At 38.2% G+C, this 19,280-nt stretch overlaps 1 protein-coding gene across 5 annotated transcripts in view; it reads right to left on the reverse strand.

The window, feature by feature from the left end:
- Positions 1–19,280, reverse strand: part of MLLT10 (MLLT10 histone lysine methyltransferase DOT1L cofactor) — a 175,741-nt gene that overhangs the window by 98,802 nt on the left and 57,659 nt on the right. For all 5 annotated transcript variants that reach the window (XM_039331606.1, XM_039331605.1, XM_039331608.1 and 2 more), the window contains 2 exons: positions 6,868–6,971; positions 5,993–6,086 (listed from right to left, as the gene is read on the reverse strand). In XM_039331606.1, coding sequence (XP_039187540.1) covers positions 5,993–6,086; positions 6,868–6,971 — 198 coding nt within the window. The remainder of the gene's footprint in view (positions 1–5,992; positions 6,087–6,867; positions 6,972–19,280) is intronic.

A 19,280-nucleotide genomic window follows, 5' to 3' on the forward strand; every position in this document is an offset into this window, starting at 1 on the left:
CAGAAGTTTCTCCATGTGGCATCATAGATCCTATTAGTCGAGGGACGCCTTGAGGCTTGGATTACCCCGGAGGAATAGGATTGCCTAGTCAGACTTTCCCGTTCAAGTGCCAGGTGGCTAATTGAAGCCACTGTGGATCTGGATGTTGAAGGTTCCCCTGGCTGAGAGATACTCGGTCCAGGGGGATCCTCCATGGTGGCGAGAACGACAGGTCCACCAGGTTGGCAAATCACAGACACCTTGGCCAGTATGGAGCAACTAAGATTAGCTCCACCTGTTCTTGGATAATCTTGTGTATGGTCGCTTGCAACAACAGAAGAGGAGGGAAGGCATAAAGTACGCCCTCTGGCCACCTGCACCGGAGGGCATCCGTTCCCTCCGCCCCCCCTTACCAGGAACCTGGTGAAGAATCTGGGGAGCTGTGCATTCCCCTAGATATGGATGGCCGAACCTGTACGATATCTCCCTGAACAGGTTCGAGTCCACTTTCCACTTTGAGTGGTCCACTGTGGCCCTGCTCAGGGAGTCTGCCTGCTGATTTGCCTCCCCCAAGATGTGATCCGCTCTGATAGAGATTAGAGTGGACTCTGCCCAAAGTCCTATGGACAGGGCTTCCTTCATGAGTGACCAAGAATGGGTCCCTCCCTGCTTGTTGATGTGAGCCTTGGCTGCAATGGTGTCTGTCAGGATCAACACATGTTGCCCTGACACGAGGGAGGAGAACCGTTGCAGAGCCAGGTGGATGGCCCTAAGCTCGAGCCAATTTATGTTATGAGCCAGGTCTGACCTGGACCACTGACCCTGGGCCAGGTGGTTCTGGAGATGTGCCCCCCAACCGAACAGACTGGCATCTGTGGTCAAGGTGATCCTGGGAGGCTCCTTGAAAAGGGCGCCCTTGGTCAAGGCGGACGAGGTCCACCATAGGAGTGATGACAAAGTGTGATGGGGAACCCTGACTTTTATGTTGGAAGCACTGATTTGCGTCTCTGAAAAGGAAGGAGGAACCACTGAAGATTCCTGGAGTGAAGCCTGGCCCACGGAACGATGCCCATGCAAGAGACCATTTTCCCCAAGAGTTGGGATAGTTGTACCAGGGGTACCATCTTCTCTCTCCGGACCTGTTGGACCCGTTTTCAGATGCTGATCCGACACTCCTGAGAGAGATAGACTTTGCATAGGTTCGAATCTATCAACGCTCCCAGATGGAGCAGACGTCTTGTAGGTGTCGTGTGGCTTTTTTTGAAGTTCATGGAGAACCCGTGATCCTGAAGTGTTTGAATCGTGACTGCCAGGTCCGACTGGAAGGATCTGGACTGTACTAGGATGTCGTCCAGATAGCACTGTACGCGCACGGGCATCATCCTCAGATGAGCCGCCAGTACGGCCAAGATTTTTGTGAAGACCCTCGGGGCCGAAGAAAGGCCAAAGGGTAGGGCCCGGTACTGGTAATGCTGGTGCGCGTAACAGAACCGCAGGAACCTGTGGTGGTCTGGGAGGATCAAGATGTGGAGGTAAGCCTCTGTCAGGTCGATGGAGGAGAGGAAATCCCCTTTTCTGATACTGGCCAAGATGGACTTTAGGGTCTGCATTTTGAACCTCCTGTAGGTTAGGAAGTAATTCAGACCCTTTAAGTCTAGTATCGCCCTCCATCCTCCTGAGGTTTTGGGAACTACAAACAGGATGGAGAAGAACCCCTCTCCTATCTGATCCTGAGGCACCAGTTCTATGGCCCTGATGTCCAGTAAGTGGGCGATGGCTGTGGTGACTAGTTGCGCTTTTGCCGTATTTCTTGAAACCGGGCACTGTATGAAACGATCTGGGGGAGAAGACTGAAACTCTAGGGAAAGACCCTGTCTTATGGCCTCTCTGACCCAAGCATCGGTAGTTGTGCTCTCCCAGATATCGTAAAACAGTGCCAGTTGGCCCCCTATGGGATAGTCTTCCTTGGCGTCACTTGGACCGCCTGTATGGATGACTGCCCAAGCCATTGCAGTCTAGATAATCCTGGTCAGGGATACCTAGAAGTGGGGGGAACCCAAGCACAAAGATCAATTACTCAGAGATGGAAAACCGATCCTCGCTCTGAACAATGGTAATGGCAAGAACAGCCAGACAGTTTTCTAATACTGCCTGCACAGGCCCTGTGACTAAAGGCCACTGACTATCTGAAACAGGTGGTCAAAAGGATTACCTCTTCACTCCACTTAGTCCTAAGGACTGAACACAATAACACACTTAAAGACAGGCAAAGGCCCAAGAATTTGGGATAGCACCCACGAGTTTCACCACACTTACTGTGGATATAAGAGAATCACTTTACCCCCCGGTACGGGCTGACAAGCAGACCTTAGATGTTGCAATGAATTAGATTAGGCCTCCACAAAATGTCGTCCGCCTCGTGAGCCTATCAAAATGGCGGCCGTGCTATGACCATGCGGTCAAAATGGCGGCCGCGATTCCACATCTGCGCTTAAAATGAATTTGTGAGTAAAATTTAAAGCAGACAGAGCTGACCAGGAGAGATTAAAATGGTGATTATTTTGAGACTTTAACTCTGGAAAAGAATTTATCTTCTCCTTTTTTCAATCAAGAGTGGTGAAAAATGGCGCTGAGATGTTGATTCTTTGAGTGAAAGGACCAGAACTTCTATTTGGAACAATGTAACAGATTTTGTATTTATATAAAATGCAAGAATCTTCTTTTTTTCTTTTAAGGGGGCTTTTGTCTTTTTTCCTCCACTTTTTTGGTATTTGTTGATTTTATAAGTTTTTAGCAGACCTTTTAACAAGTAGTCTTTAAAATAAAATGGCTTCAAAGCGTCTCGGAGCTTCTATTATTTCTCAAGCCTCGATCTTCCCGGTAATGCAGACAGCTCAGCAAGTTAAGTTTAAGTTACCACCACCTACTCCATCGTCATCAGCATCTACACTTAAAGATTTACAGGATTAAAGAAGAGGCAGAGGAGTTTGCCACGAGACATGGTTATTTATTTTTCTAGGAGATCACTTCGTAATGAAATTTTACACGCTTTTTATAAGCAGAGATTTCAAATTGCAGTTCAAGATGTTATAATTTTAAAAGAAATACCTTCAAAAATTCTTAGAAAAAGAAAGGATTTTGCTTTTTTGGTTGATGAGCTCAAAAAACGACTGGTTCGGTTCAGATGGGAGATACCGGCTGGAATAGTGACGAATTATGCGGGGATATATCATAGACTTAATACAATTTCAAAGGCGAAAGATTTTTACACTTCTGTTTTGAAGGCGGGTTCTCCATCATCTTTACGACTTGAGATAATAGAAGAAAAGTTGGAAGAGCAGCCGGTTGAAGTGCTATGTTATTGGATGTAGGAGACATACAGGCTGAACCTCTGCAGCAGTCTCTTGTGACAGAAGATTTTTTAAAGAAACCGAGAATGACTCGTGCAGCCTATAGATGTAAAGTAAAAGAACAGCAGAAGGCAGATGTTGGAATAAAGAAAAGGAAATCATGAACTTTTGTAGTAGTTTTTTGAGATAGAAGATGTTTTAAAGGAATAGTGAATGATTCGTGTAATATGTAGATGTAAAGAAAAAGAACAATAAATGTTAGTTTAGCTGATAGTTTGATTTAGTATGTTTTAAAGGAATAGTGAATGATTTGTGTAGTATGTAGATGTAAAGAAAAAGAATAATAGAAGGTGTCGATTTAGTGGAAAAGTTTAAATATTTGGGAGTATATATATTATAAATTTTTAATTTAAAGTGTATAAAAAAAGTTATAAAATATTATGGGTAAATGTGTAAAAGAATTTAAATTCTAATGATCTCTGTTGGTGAGAATTTTACTGATTAAGATGAATGGTTTGCTGAAACTTCTTAAGTAGGAGGGTATTAATAGATTTATTTAGGGGTGGGAAAAAAAGCAAACACCCAAGTTTATCGAATGTAAGTTTGTTGGTTGGGTTATATTGGAGGGAAAATTTTGTGTTTATTATGGATGAATGAAATATACACCTCAGCGTGGAGAAGATGGATAAATTACATGTAGAGTAAATAAGGGTTAGAGTTGATATGGGATTAAAAAGTATTATTTAGATTATGAATAATTTTTAGTTTTTAATTTGGAATTGCTTATATTATTATTATTATTATTATTTTAATTTGCTTAAATTTGTTTTGTATTTGAGTTAAAGCATATTATTGATTTTGTTATTTGTATAGTTTGATAAGTTTATTTAAAATTTGCTTGTTTAATTTGTAACCCTGTAACCAGCTCTGGGAAGTGAGGGGGGGAGGGAGGGAGGGGGTTATTTTAGGGGGGGATATTGTTAAAAACTTGTATAAAACTTTTCAATACAAAAAATGGCGGCCGCGAATACTTCGGAGCCTCCGGAGAAGCTACAATCAGCTTTGAACAAATCAGAGATAAATCAACTGCAAATTCATTAAAGTACGGCTAAACAGGGCAATCCCTGTTTCCCCCGTTCAGATATCACTTGCGGTTCGTTGCGCAGCCTCAGCTGCGATCCGATAGTGACTGCAGGCAAGAAACCTCGAGGCCTAGACGCTTGCTGCAAAGGAATGCACCGGCGGCCGCTCCAAGAAAAACTCCGTTCTCCGCTGCCCAGCGGGATCGCGGAGGTCCTCAATCAGTCGAATGATTAGCGGGATCGCGGAGGTCCTCAATCAGTCGGGATGGGAGCCCCCACCCAATTGAGGCCTGCAGCCTCCGAGTCCCGAGCCCAAAATAGCTCCAAGCTCTTAAAAGGACAGAGTCCTTATCCAGTTGTAAGTTTAGACAAAGCTAATTGGAAAAGGTTCTTTTGGAACTAATTACTTTAAATTGAGATCAAGTTTGAAAAAAAAAATCCTAGCCTAGCTAAGGAGCCTAAATTCCTGCGTCCTACTGAGCTGGAGACTAAGACAAAACTGGGAAGTCACACCCAGAGGGAGGCGTGGCTAATGCTTTGTCTTAGTCTACTGAGCAGGAAGGCTGAAATTACCCATCAGTGGATTCTACATCCATCCTGCTGGAGAAAAAATGAAATTAAACATATGATTGATCCCAATTTATAAATCTGTAACAATACTTAAAGATTTGAAATTATTATTTGAAAATTGTTTTGAATTCTCAGAAAAATCAATTCTCATTAAATTATAGAATCTATCATAAATATTTACATCCAAAAATACTACAAGTAGAATTTCTAAATTCAACAGTAATATTACCAATACAATCAAAAAAATAACAATAATTCTAAAGCAGAAAAACTAGGAAAAGCAAAATAAAATACTTTAAGCAAAAATTTAAATTCTCCGGAAATTGTAAATTCAGATCAGATAGATCTATAAAACAAACAAGTTCAGTCAATCACAAAAAGACAGTTATCTCTTCAAGCTTTAATGCTGCATAGAATCTGACACAAAATATGCACAAAGTTACAGTATGGTCACATTTTTTAGGAAACCCCCCTATATTTAGATTTAACATCTTCAAAAATAAAATATCATAAATTGAAAGTAAATTGAAACTTACAGACAGGGAGAGACAAAATTTTAATAAAGTATAGAAAAAAATGTAAGACAGCTGCTATTGGAAATGAATTTCAAAAGAGTTATATTAAAATATAGTATCTTCAATTGCTAGATACAAAAGTCAAGGATAAGAGACTATATTAATTGTTTTATATAAAGCAAATATTATGCTACATTACACAATAGCAAGGAATATCTGGGTGACATTTGTCCAATATATTTTAGGCAAAATTATGGAAATTCTTCAGGATACTCCCAAAATGAAAACCTAATTCTGTTGCATAAAATTGGAGAATCAAAACTACAATCTTTAAATATTAAAATGCATTGAATTTTACATGACTATTAAAATCCACATTTAACAGTTTACAAGATTAAATTTTAATACTACTTTGTATAAATATGACCAGCTCAATAGAAAAATTATGTATTTGTGAAATGTATGAACTGCAATGCTGAATTCAATAAGTTCTTACCAGTTTACTGAAATGGTATTTACAGTAACCACAGTATTGGACATTGTCTGCACCGTTACCTTCTTCTTCACAAAGAAGTCCTGCAAACTGTGCACTGAAAAGATAAAATAAAAACAAAGAAAAAATAGGAAGTGTCAGCTACTGAAGATTGCAAACATGGCTGCTTAACAAAATTTTGCAATCCAGTTTTTAACTGACCTTTTAATTTGGAGCAATTATGCTGGAAAACTAATCAATAAAGTATCTTTATGACATGTATAAGGAACTTAGCAATCAGCATTTGGAGGATAAAGACAAAAAATGAAATTTCTCTGAGATAGTTCAACAGTAAAATAAATCTATTATATGTAACTAGTCTGAATAACTCAGGTGACATGTGGCAACATATGAACACTTTATTTATCTAGGCCAGTGATGGTGAATCTTTTAGAGACCAAGTGCCCAAAAACTGGCCCGTCCCTGCCCCGCCCCCTGCCCCGCTCCACCCTGCCTGCCCACAGGGCCACTCACCGCCTCCAGGGCCCACCGCAGATCGCCCAGGCAACCCGGCAGCTCTGTGGCAGCCACGCCTTCTACCCACGCCCTGCAGCATCAACTGTGTGCGTTGGGACGTGAAGGCAGAGTCTTGTCTACGCTGCCTGGCTGCCATGTCCTTGGCTGCGCTGCTCTGCGTGGGCCATACTCAGGGGCGACGCTCCTCCAGGAGGCTGCTGGTGAGGAGGGGGTCGTGGGTGGAAGCAAGGCTCGGACAATGGCATGTGTGCCCACAGAGAGGCTCTGAGTGCCGCCTCTGGCACCCGTGCCATAGGTTCGCCACCACTGATCTAGGCAATAAAGAGCTCAGAAAAAAAAGATTGTCCTTTCTGTTCACTTACCATGTTACATGGAAAGCTTGACGACATCCATGTTTATTACAGGTCATGCAAGCACCTGAGGCTGCTTTGCTTTCTCTGCCTTGCTCTTCACATATATAACATGTCTATTGGAAAAAATAATACTTAATGAATATGCAATTTGCTTTAAGCAGGATAAAACTGAACAGTCCTTCTGTTTTCAGATATGTTACTTTACACTGAATGCAGTTCAAGTTCAAGGCCCTTAAAGCCCTTAATGGCATAAGTCCCGATGAATTGATGAACTAGGTAGGACAAGCCAATCATTTTCATGCCAACAAAAAGGGACTACTTCTCATTGGTCAAAGAACTCTGACTATCAGGATCTAGCAGAGCCTTGTCTGCTACAGCGCCTGCCCTTTGGAACATCTTACCTCTAAGTTAAAATCTGCCCCCTCCTTCCACAAGAGGCTAAAATCCTAACTCTGCTGGGTGACCTGGAACCAATAGTGGAGTTCCAGGTTGCAGGTGGCTGCTGGACTGATGGCAGATTCCACTCCCCCCACCTTGCATTCTGCTCTGCAACCATCCATCTTTTTGGTTATTATACTGATGTATTTTTGTTGTGTTCTTTTTCACTGTTTATTTTATTGTTCTATTATTTTATTTCTGTTCTGTTTATATTCCTTTCAGTTTCTTCCTTTTTTATTATGGTAAACCACCTAGAGTAGCCACAGAGCAAGAAAGGTGACAAATAAATTAAACAAACAAATAAATTTGTAGCTTATGTAAATAATTTAAGAATGAAAATATGAAATATCCTCTAAGAATATGGTAAGAATATAAAAATATTGTTCAAATATTGGAACTGTCTCAATAATATACATCTCATTTAATTGTTTCGTTACATGAACAATAAATACTGATTGTAGCAGGCAGCATAATTTTTTTCTTCAAAATATGCTACATTTTCATTCTAACCCATAATTAGATATTCGTCAAATACTTTATGTCTTTACATTCTTCTTGATAGTATCTGATTAATCTATATCTAACTTTATCATATTATTAAATTTAAATAAACACTTGTACCTACTTTTCTGATATAAAAATCTGATTTATAAGGAAGCTTGTCAAATATCATAATATGAACTTGGACAGTTGCAGGCCTACTCTTACGAACATGCAAGTAATTATTGAAATAAAATAACATAATCAGAGAGGTCCTGTATGACTATGCTGGTAGTCTAAAACTGAACAATTCATAAGAATATAAGAGATTTGTTTGATTAGATCAAGAAAGCATATAATATAGCATCCAATTTATCACAAAAGCCCATCAGACCTCTATGGAGTGATCCATAACTAAGGTATAAGGGCAATAGCCATCTCTTATTACAGGTAGTCTTTAACTTACAGCCACAACTGAAGCCAAAATTTCTGTTTCTAATTTGTTAAGTTTTGTCCCATTTTACAACCTTTCTTGCCACAGCTAAGTGAATCACTGCAGTTGCTAAGTTAGTAACACAATTGTAAAGTGAATCTGGCTTTCCTCTGACTTTGATTGTCAGAAAATCACAAAAAGTGATCACATGACACTGGGACACTGCAACCATCATAAATATGAGTCAGTTGCCAAGCATCCAAATTTTGATCACGTAACCATAAGAATGCTACAATGCTCGTAAATGTGAAAAAGAGTCATAATCCAAGTTTTTCAATGCTGTTGTAACTTCAAACAATCACCAAACAAATGGCTGTTAGTCAAGGTCTACCTGTATTGTTGCCACCTGTTTGTTATCTTTAAAACTCAAGCACTCAAGTTGGCATAGAACTGATAAGAACTTGTTCTTTGAATTTAGGAGAGACATTTACTCTACAAAGTACTTTTTTTTGCCTTATATCCCAATTGTATAAATACTTTAGACAAAGTGAAGGGTATTAGGGGAGGGCTTAAATTTTTTTTGTAGGATACAGGAATAAATGGTACATACATTCAGTACATGTGATGCATCAAAAAGCAACAATAAAAGACATTGATTAGATGTGAGAAAATACAGACACCCTTAAAAATGTTGCATTTTCCCTTTCCCCATTTAGGAATGTTTCTTTAATACCTGCAACATTCAGGAACTCAAGAATAAGTTCCCTGTTGTTTGGTTTATAAATCATCTTATGAAGAGGCTAGTTTTTGCATATATAAATTAAAAAATGGCTTTGGCTGAAAATAAGATTTGCCAAACCAAAAGAAATCACGAGGTCATGCTAAAATGCTAATATCATTTTTATTAAAAGCCCAATAATGAAGCCTAAAATCCCAGGTAACGTTAGTAAGTAATAATTTGAGACATTATCATAAACTATTATGAATAGTTATCATGAATAGGCTTTTTCCTCCTAAATTTAATCTCCTTTTTCTGCCACCTAACCTGATGATGATCATCATTGCTTCTTCTATGCTGTCCAAATCAGAATTTAATCTGTTCTAAAAATATTATCCAGTCATAAGTACTAAATTCCTAGCGAATATATTGTGTACAGTATATCATTGTTATATATTTATAATGTAATGTTCTATGTAGCTTAAATCACATGCTTAAGTTGTATTAGCTATGCATCTGTTCTTCCTTCTTGCATGCTTATGATGCAAAAGTTTTACTAAGTCTAGACCAGGAGTGTCAAACTCGCCGTATCACGTAACGTGTCGTGACGTATCGTGACTTTTTTCTCCTTGCCAGAGCTGGGGTGGCCACGGCTTCCACATAACGCATCTGGCCCATGGACCAGCAGTTTGACACCCCTGGTCTAGACTGTGGCAAACTATTACAACATGATATGGCTATCTTCTTCCTAAATTAAAATTCTATGCCATTCATCTGACTTAATAGGGTTGATTCAATGCAGTAATTTTCAAACAGCAACCATGCCCCTTTTCTTTTCTAGCTCTGATATTCAGAATAAATTGAATACAAGTACTCCTCAGTTAGCAACCATTTGTTCCGTGATTGTTTGCAATTATGTTGGTGCTAACAAAGGAACTTACCACCTATGCCTGATGACATGGCCTTTGCAGTGCCCCCATGGTAATATAACTGCAATCTGGATATTTGGCAACTCATTTGCGCTTATGACCAGCTGCCAACCACACCACGATTATGTTATCATTATCTTCAATCTTCCCTGCTGACTTCCCCAGAAAGTCAGTAAATGTTTGAGAAAGAAACAAGAGGAGACCTTTTGTCTCTAGAAGCTAGCTGCAATTGTCCATGCGCAAGGACTCTATTCCAAAATCTTACTTGGATTTTGGAAAAAATCTTTTTCAGTCAGTCCCCAGAGATAATTCAAAGATTTTGGCACAGAGCATTTGCAGCACAAGGTGTTATAGCAAGCCCCTAGAGGGAGTCCTCTTGTTTCTGGGGCTGGCTAAAAAGCTCTGTTCTGAAATTCAAGCAGGATTTTCAGCCATGGAGGAATTTACAGTCCAGAGTAGAAAGACAGGGGAGTAGTAGTACAGTAAAGTAAGGGACAAGAGGTGCTTTAGGCAGATGGGAGAGGCTGGGCACAGGGAGCTTCCCTCCCCCCCCCCAGGCTGAAAATCATGCTTGGATTTCGGTGAGGAAGATTTTCAACACCTGAGCAGAAGACCCATACTAATAGATTGCAGGAGGTCTCTCGCCCCCAAGGCAGTCCACACTCCTTGGAACTCCATTTGCTTAACAACCCCAAAGTTAACAACCACAACCAGGTAGTCCTTGCCTAACAACCATTTTGTTTAATAACCATTCCAAGTTACAATGGCACTGAAAAGGTGACTTACAACTGTTCTTGCACTTACAGCTGTCACAACATCTCCATAGTCAAATGATGATGATCCTGGATCTTATCAATTGGCTCATACTTACAATAGTTGGGGTGTCCTGTAGTCCAGATAATCATCATCTGCAACCTTCTCAGCCAACTTCCAACAAGCATAGTCAATAGGGAAATCAGCAGACAGTCACACTTGTGATGTCACACTTAATCAGATTAATTCACTTAAGGGCCATGGCAAAAAATCAAGAAATCTGGGGTGGCCACATACTGTCTCACTTAATGACTATCCCACTTAATAATGAATTTTCCAGGCCTTATTTTATTTATAAACTGAAGATTTATAAGGTATATAAGTATACAGATAATCTAAATAATAGCACACTGAATTAATTCTGGTCACACATTTTGTTACTTATAATCTACCATCTATCTTACATATTCTGTGGGGGTAACAAATAAGGACCATCCTTTAACTAAGGTATTTAGGAAGCATATCACAATAGTAATGGGGGACTTTAATTACCCTGACATCAACTAGGAGACAAACTCTGCACCAAGTGGAAGATCAAACCTAGCAGACAACTTTGTCTCCCATAAAGTAGAGAAGGGAATTAGGGGATTAGCCATTTTGGATCTAATTCTCACTAACATGGATAAAATGATAGAAGGTGTTGAAGCCACAAGAACCTTGGGGGAGTGATCATGCAATATTGGAATTCAACATTATGGAAGCACAAGCAATAGAACACAGTCAAACTACAGCCTTGGACCAAGAGAGCTAATTTCAATAAACTTAGAGAAGGCTTGGGAAGGATTCCATGGATGAGAATCCTCAAGGGGAAAACAACTCAAGAAGCTTGGATAATTTTGAAAAGTGAGATAATAAAAGCCCAGTCTAGAACAATACCAACAAAGAAGAAAAGTAACAGCTCTCAAAAAAAAACCAACATGGCTGCATAAAGAACTCTCTGATAAATTGAAAGACAAAAAGGACAAGTATAACAAGTGGAAAGAGGGGCACATAACTAAGGCAGAATATCAGCAAATAGCCCGAGCCTGAAAAGATGAAGTGAAGAAAGCTAAGGCTCAAAATGAACTAAGACTTGCCACAAAAATCAAAAATAACAAAAAAAGCTTCTTTCAACATGTAAAAAAACAAGAAAAAAGTCAAGAAAATGATTGGACCATTAGTGGGAAAAGTGGCAAGAAGGTGACAAGCAATAGGGAGAAAGCAGAACTATTTAACTTGTTTTTTGCATCTGTCTTTATACAAAGGGAAAAAACAGTCCAACCTATTAAAAACAGTATTGCAAAAAACAAGATTAGAAACACAAGTTAAGATAAGCAAGAAAATGGTAATTGAGCACCTGTCCAGCCTAGATGAGTTCAAGTCACCAGGACCAGATGGATTACACCCCAGGGTTCTCAGGGAACTGGCAGATGTGATCTCAGAACCACTGAACTATATCTTTCAAAGATCCTGGAGCATGGGGAACTACTGAAGGATTGGAAAAGAGCTGATGTAGTTCCCATCTTCAAAAAAGGGGAAAAAATGGATCCAGAAAATTACAGACCTATCAGCCTGACCTCAATGCCTGGGATGATTCTGGAAATCATAATCAAGCAACAAATCAGCGAACACCTAGAGGCAAGCAAAGTTGTTACCAGGAGCCAGCATGGTTTGTCAGGGACAGATCATGCCAGACAAATCTTGCCACATTCATTGACCAAGTGGCAAAATTAGTGGACCAAAGGAATGCTGTGGATATAATTTATTTGGACTTCAGTAAGGCATTTCATAAAGTAGATCACATCCTGCTACTTGATAAGATAGAAAAATGTGGGTTAGACAGCATCACTACCAGATGGATTCGTAGATTTCTAACCGGCCATACTCAGCATGTAGTCCTCAATGAAACTGCATTTACATGGAGGGAAGTTAGTAGTGGGGTGTCCCAGGGCTCTGTTCTGGGCCCAGTGCTCTTCAACATCTTCATCAATGATTTGGATGAGGGGATAGATGGGGAAACTCATCAAATTTGCAGATGAAAAACCAGCCGTATGCGGCCTCATGCGTCACGCCCAATGCCGCTGCCAAGAAAGCGTGGAACAAGCGAGCCAGAGGTAAGGAACCGGTATACCGGTATCGTGGGTCAGATCCCCCTCCCCCATTGGCTTCACCTCATCACAGGCAGGTCCTCTGTGCAGGCCCTTAAGTAGGGCTTACTTTTAGGGGAAGGGGTTATATTAGGCCTACCCCCAAAAGTCAGCTGAAGCTTACTTTCGGGGGCAGGTTTACTTTCGGAGAAACATGGTAGATGAGTTAGTAAATATTTTATTCTAAGGCTAAATTAACAAAATCTTTTAAGTCTGAATGTACAAGACTCTCACTCTCGCTTTTAACTGCTGATCAATTAGGGCAGGTTTTTCCTAAGTTTCTTTATCTGTTAAGCCACCAGTGGCATCTACCTCTGTTGTCTGATAGTTTCCTAAGCAGCATCTCTTCCCTCATATCTCATCATTTCCACATATTATAATGTCAATGCTTTCTTATGGCAGCATGTGACAGCCACTCTTCATTTAGCCATTATCTTGTTAATGCTAAATATACTGAACATCTGGCTGACAGTGCAATGAACCATAATAATATATGAATACCATTGGCATTGACAAAATCACGATTAATCTAGCTTTACTTTGAACAATTTACATCCTGCAACAATTCTTTTAATATCATTAAACAATATTATCTGCCTATTCCATAACAATGCCAAATCCAATCTCAACATCTGGCTGACTTTGCAACCAATTGTCATCATCATCTCATTTTTCTGACTAATGTATGAATTTATAACCAAATTTTGTGTGCCTGATAACAAAAGATTTCAGTGTGAAACTGAATTAAAGTCTGGAAGGTTCTAATTGACTAATTAAATTCACAGTGCTTACCTTGTAAATTTGCACTTTGCAGTTTTTATTTCTTTTCTGGAAAATGAATTTGGTACCAGCAATAAAATTGTATACTCAATATATTAGACAATATAGTGTTTAAACTAGTCAGGTATTTCCAGAAACTAAAGAAAATAAATGGCATTTCTGGGGAAGAACTTTCTTCTGTTTGAGAAATATCTATAGTATCAGTGGGCCAATCTATACCCAGGAAATACTAAGGCAATTACCATTCCTATATACACATTACATTTTAAATTATATTTGTTGAACTACTCACACATGGTATTAAAATACCAATTATAGTTCACTCATTACACTAATTCAAAAACAAACATGCCATTTTTTTTCATTTTAGAGATAGGCCTTATTCATCTAATTTGCACCACATCCATTCTCTGGAAACAATTTATGGTAGCACTATAGCACTGGAAAAAGCTACTCTTTGAGTTCTGACCTATTATTTGATTTGTTCCGATTAATTTCTCAGATTTTTATCAAACTTTTTCTCAGAGCTGGAGGCAACTAATGTGGAAATTTTTCAAAAAATCTTCCTCATGTCATCAACCTGTGCTAGGAGAGAATGACAAGTTTCAAGTCTTTCAATGATTCTCCACAGCTGAATGGAAACTTCACTGAATGAGAGAAGTGATCCTACCGCAGAGGAAAAGTATGGCAAATCTCCTCAAAAAGCCTTCTTTGAATCCAGTAAATTTTGAGAATTATTGTCTAGTCTAGTCTCCAAACTTTAGTTTATAGGCATTAGAAGTTCTGTCACTAAATTAAATGGATCATCCGGATTCTTTCCAGAGTTAGGAACAGATATGGAACAGAAACAGGATTCCTTCAATCTGGAGGAAGTGTGTCCCTCTTTCCTTTTAGATCTCTTACCTGCTTTTAATGCAAATCAACCATGCTAACCTTCTGGTATGCTTGTGAGAATTGGGGGAGGGGCACTATGCTTCAGTTACTGTGCTTTCATTTAAGTGAGCAGTCTCAGCTGAAGGGAAACAAGTCCATCCTAGCAGTGACTCCTTTGCAGGCTTTGTCTCTTTCACTCCTATTCTTTAACAACCGCTAAGTCAGATTTTGGGTAAGGTGCCATATAGAGATCTAAAAACTTATGAGGGGTTGGATGGAAGAAACAAAATTGAAATTCTGGCATGATGTAGGTCATATTTATTCAGAAATAAAAAAAGGTTCTTGTTGACTTTGTTGTTAGCCTGGAGAGGGTAGCAAGCTTCCTGAAGGAGGAAATCCACAACACCAGGGCTAGTCTAGATTCACAGTTAAAGGGGACTTTTGCCCAACCTGTGTTTTATTTGCAGTAGATTGTGGCAACAGTCATCCATGTCCTTAGAATGGCTCATAGTGATGTCATTTGCATGCAGTTTTTTAGAACTATTCAGAAGCTAAAACACAGCAGAACACAGTAACCTACTTTCAGGTAAGGAGCAGCCATTATGCTTAGATAACACCAGCACTTGAGATGCTTCGCTGGCTCTCCAAGAACAATTCAAAGTGCCAGCTATCAACTATAAAGTCCCATATGACTTAGCGTCAAGGTCTGCAGACTACCTTACACATAGGAAAATCAACACATTCAAAGAGTGATTCCTGACTAAGAAACTTAAGAGATTTCCCATGTCATATTGGGAAGGAAATACGGCAACATAGTTTGTTCCTACAGAATACCATATCCCCAAGAATTTGGATGACAATCTTCTTTATGGAGAATACTCTAAAAAGAACTGTTCTAAGCCATTGGGCAATTAATGGTGCTACAATAGATGTCAAAAGGAGTAATTATTAGTTTTTATTGTAAATTTGCTGAATAAATATTAGATTGTTTTTAATCCTATCTTTATTATTTTATTATTACAAAAGGAACTCAGGGTGGTAAGCATACATTAATACTTCTTCCTCCTCTTATTAAAGTAATAAATTTTAAAGTATTTTAAATTTGCTCTTTCTTCCGGCTCCCTTAACCAAGAAAGAGGCAGAATAAGATATAAAGCATGAAGCCAGGCAACTTAAGTATTCTGTTGATGAGAACACATCACTGCCAATCCAAAAACTGAATGATGTTCTAGTTCTGATTGTCTTGTGATATCTTCCCCTTGCTCCTTCCCTCTTGGCAAATGAGGAAACTGCTATGCTGCCATTGCTTCAGCATAGCTGGAGCACTAATAGACCATATTGCCAGTTAGACAGCTGGACCAGCCTTTGCAACCTTAAATTTTTTGCGATTCTCCAAAAGATGCTCATGAATTCTTATAGGTTGTAACCTATAGTTTGAGGAATATTTATTAAATTTTATTTATTTATTAAATGGACATGCTATTCATCTCACAATCCAGAGATTAGCTAGGTGGTTGAATGTGAACTTGATGGCATGACAATTAAGTTGAAATATAGCTATTTAAAAATTGTGCTCAACGAACAGTCGTTAATGTATTTTTTTTTTTTTATTAAAAGTTTTATAAATTTTACAAAAAAAAACAAGAACAATACAGAACAAAAAACAACATATACAAAAGAAAAAAAAATTAAACAATACATATAAAAAAAAACCCCCACCCCACACCCCTCCCAAAAACCCTCCCTTCCCCCCCCCTGAGCTTCCCAGAGCAGAATATAGGCTTAAGAAATAATAAAAAAAAAAAAAAATAAAAATAAAAATTAAATTAAAAACTTTATATTTATATATATAAAAAAGATATCTATAATATATATAAAAATAAAACTTATGAAAAAGCTATATAATATTTTTGTATACCCAATCTAAATTGTATAAATTTTATCCATTTGTCCCAGATAGCAAAAAACTTCTCTTGCGTTTGTTGCTTTAAGAAAGCCGAAATCTTTGCCATTTCTGCCAGATAAGCTACTTTAAAAAACCATTCCTGCAATGTAGGCAAAGATTCCTTCTTCCAATATTGTCCAACTAACAGCCTCGCGGCTGTGATCAAGTTTAACATCAATACAACCTCCTTTGTATCACAATCTGTAACAATACCTAACAAAAATAATTGCGGAGTAAATTTTACCCTCCTTCTAAAAATTCTCTGGATATTCCACCATATTTTGATCCAAAATGCTTTTATCTCTCTACATGACCACCAAATATGATAATAGGAAGCCTCCTTATAACCACATCTCCAACATTTAGGTTGCACGTCAGGGTACATGTAAGACATTTTTTGTGGATCAAGGTGCCATCTATAAAACATTTTATAAAAATTCTCCCTTAGATTCTGTGCTTGAGTAAATTTGACATTTCTCACCCAAATAGTTTCCCAGGTGTCCAATGAAACTGGCTCACCAAAGTTCTGCGCCCATCTAATCATACAATCTTTAATTAGTTCCGTTTCTGAGTCCAATTCAACTAAAACCCCATAAATTCTCTTAATGTGGGTTTGTCTTTGATCCTTCAGTTGCTTAATAAGATTTTCATCTTCTCTAAGAAAACCCACCTTACAATCCATCTTCCATCTATCTAGTAGTTGCCTATATTGGAACCAAGAATAAGTAAAATTTTCTTGTGCTAATTCTTCCCGTGATTTTAATTGCCAGTTTTGTCCATCCCATTTAAGTAACTGTCTGTAAGACACCATATCCATTTTAACCCCTCTTTTTATTCCTTCTATCGCATGCCAAGGTATAGCCCATAATGGTACTTTAAAATCACTTTTATAATATTTTCTCCAAATCCTAAGTAAAGAAATTCTTAAAATATGAGATTTAAAAGCCCAATCTATTTTTTTATTAAATATTAAATAGGCATGCCACCCATAAAGTAAATCCCATCCCTCTAGATAAAGTATCTCAGAATTTGTCAAATTTACCCAGTCACTAATTAATGTTAAAACCACCGCATCATAATATAATTTCAAATTTGGTACCTTGAGTCCGCCCCTCTCACGGAAGTCTTGCATAATTTTGAACTTAACCCTTGGTTTTTTCCCTGCCCAAATAAATTTATTGAGACCCTTCTGCCACTCATTTAAATTAATCTCATTTTTCAAAATTGGTAACATTTGAAACAAAAAAAGAAACTTGGGTAGAATATTCATTTTTATCACTGCAATTCTTCCCATGAGGGATAATTGCAGCTTTTCCCAATTCTTCAAGTCTTTCTGTACCCCGACAGAAGTCGTTAATGTATTATGATCAAAACTGGACAGCAGTAAGAAACACAAGTGATACAAGGAACACTTTTGTTTAAATGAACAGAATTCTTATCAAACACTGCATATAGATGACACAAGATTGGTTTGCATAACTTGTCATACAAACAAAAAACAATATTAAAAGACACAATGTTAAAAATTAGTCAAATAAGCTGGAAGTAACAGTATTAAATTAACATAAAAATGGAAAAAAAATCTTCAATTAGCAAACAACTACAAATTCAGCTACCAAATAGCATGGAGGATATATGGGTTGGTCATAGCATTCCAAACAGTTGACTATAAATTTAATATGAGGCAGCAGTGGAATATAGCTGCAAAAAGATAATGCAACTTTAGGCTACATTAGTATAAATATAATTTCCAAATGACAAGAAATAATAATTCTATTCTATTCTACTTGTTTAGGTTCCACTTCAAGTACTGTGTGTAGTTCAGAGCACACCATTTTAAGAAGAATCAGAGAAATTAAAACAGCCCAAATAACGTGTCTTAGAAAGTTCAGTCTGCCACAGGATCTGTTGATACAGTTCTACAGAGGAACTATTGAGTTTGTCATTTGTACTTCTATAATTGTCTGGTCAATACAGCAACCAGACAGGACAGGTGTAGATTTCAAAAGATAGTTAGGACTGCAGAAAAACAACTGCAATCAACCTGCCTTCCATTGAGGACCTGGATATTGCACAGATCAGAAACCTACCATCACCACATCCTGGACATAAACTGTTTCAACTCTTCCCCTCAGGATACTGCTAAAGGACACTGCATGCCAAAACATACACATACAGTTTTTTTCCCTTGTGTCATCACTCTGCTGAACACCTAATTTCCACAGGACTGTCTTTTGTCTAAGGACATTTACCCACATATTAGGGCTATATTACCCTTCTCAGCTTGTCTACTACCTTTTCCTATTAGTATCTTATGATTGTATTACTTTAGTGTTTGAATGTACACTTGAGAGTTTATGCACCAGAGAGATAAATTCCTTGTCTGTGCAATCACGCTTGGACAACAAAGTATTATTTCTTTTTCTTTTCTCAATAAGAACAATCCAAGAACCAGAAACTAAATCCTATGAAGAAAGATTGAGGGAGAGGAGTATGTTAAATATTTTTCAAATATCAAATAAAAATCATATAGAAGAACTTTCTTATTTTAGAGCACAGAATCTGGAATAGTTGATAAAGGAGAATATTTGTAGCTCAGGGTTGGAATGAGGGGTCCTTGGTGCTCTCTGAGCTTGGTTGTTTTTTGCAGATGTTTCATTACTCAAATTAAATAACATCATCAGTGTTAGTTAATATGGAGTAGGATTGCTTCAATTCATATTCTAGTGGCATGCCCTGTCAATGGATGGGAGAGATCTTCGTGGTTGACCTGTTTACTGTTAACTTGTTTGGCAACTTCTTGACTAGGGTATTGTTTACTTCTTTACTGTCAATCTGATGTTAATCGGTGTTAATCTGGGTGATGAATGCTGGTGGGGAAGTATTT

This window comes from Crotalus tigris, unplaced genomic scaffold (genome assembly GCF_016545835.1).
Source record: "Crotalus tigris isolate CLP2741 ecotype Arizona unplaced genomic scaffold, ASM1654583v1 scf7180000024437.13266115, whole genome shotgun sequence".
Lineage (NCBI taxonomy): Eukaryota > Metazoa > Chordata > Lepidosauria > Squamata > Viperidae > Crotalus > Crotalus tigris.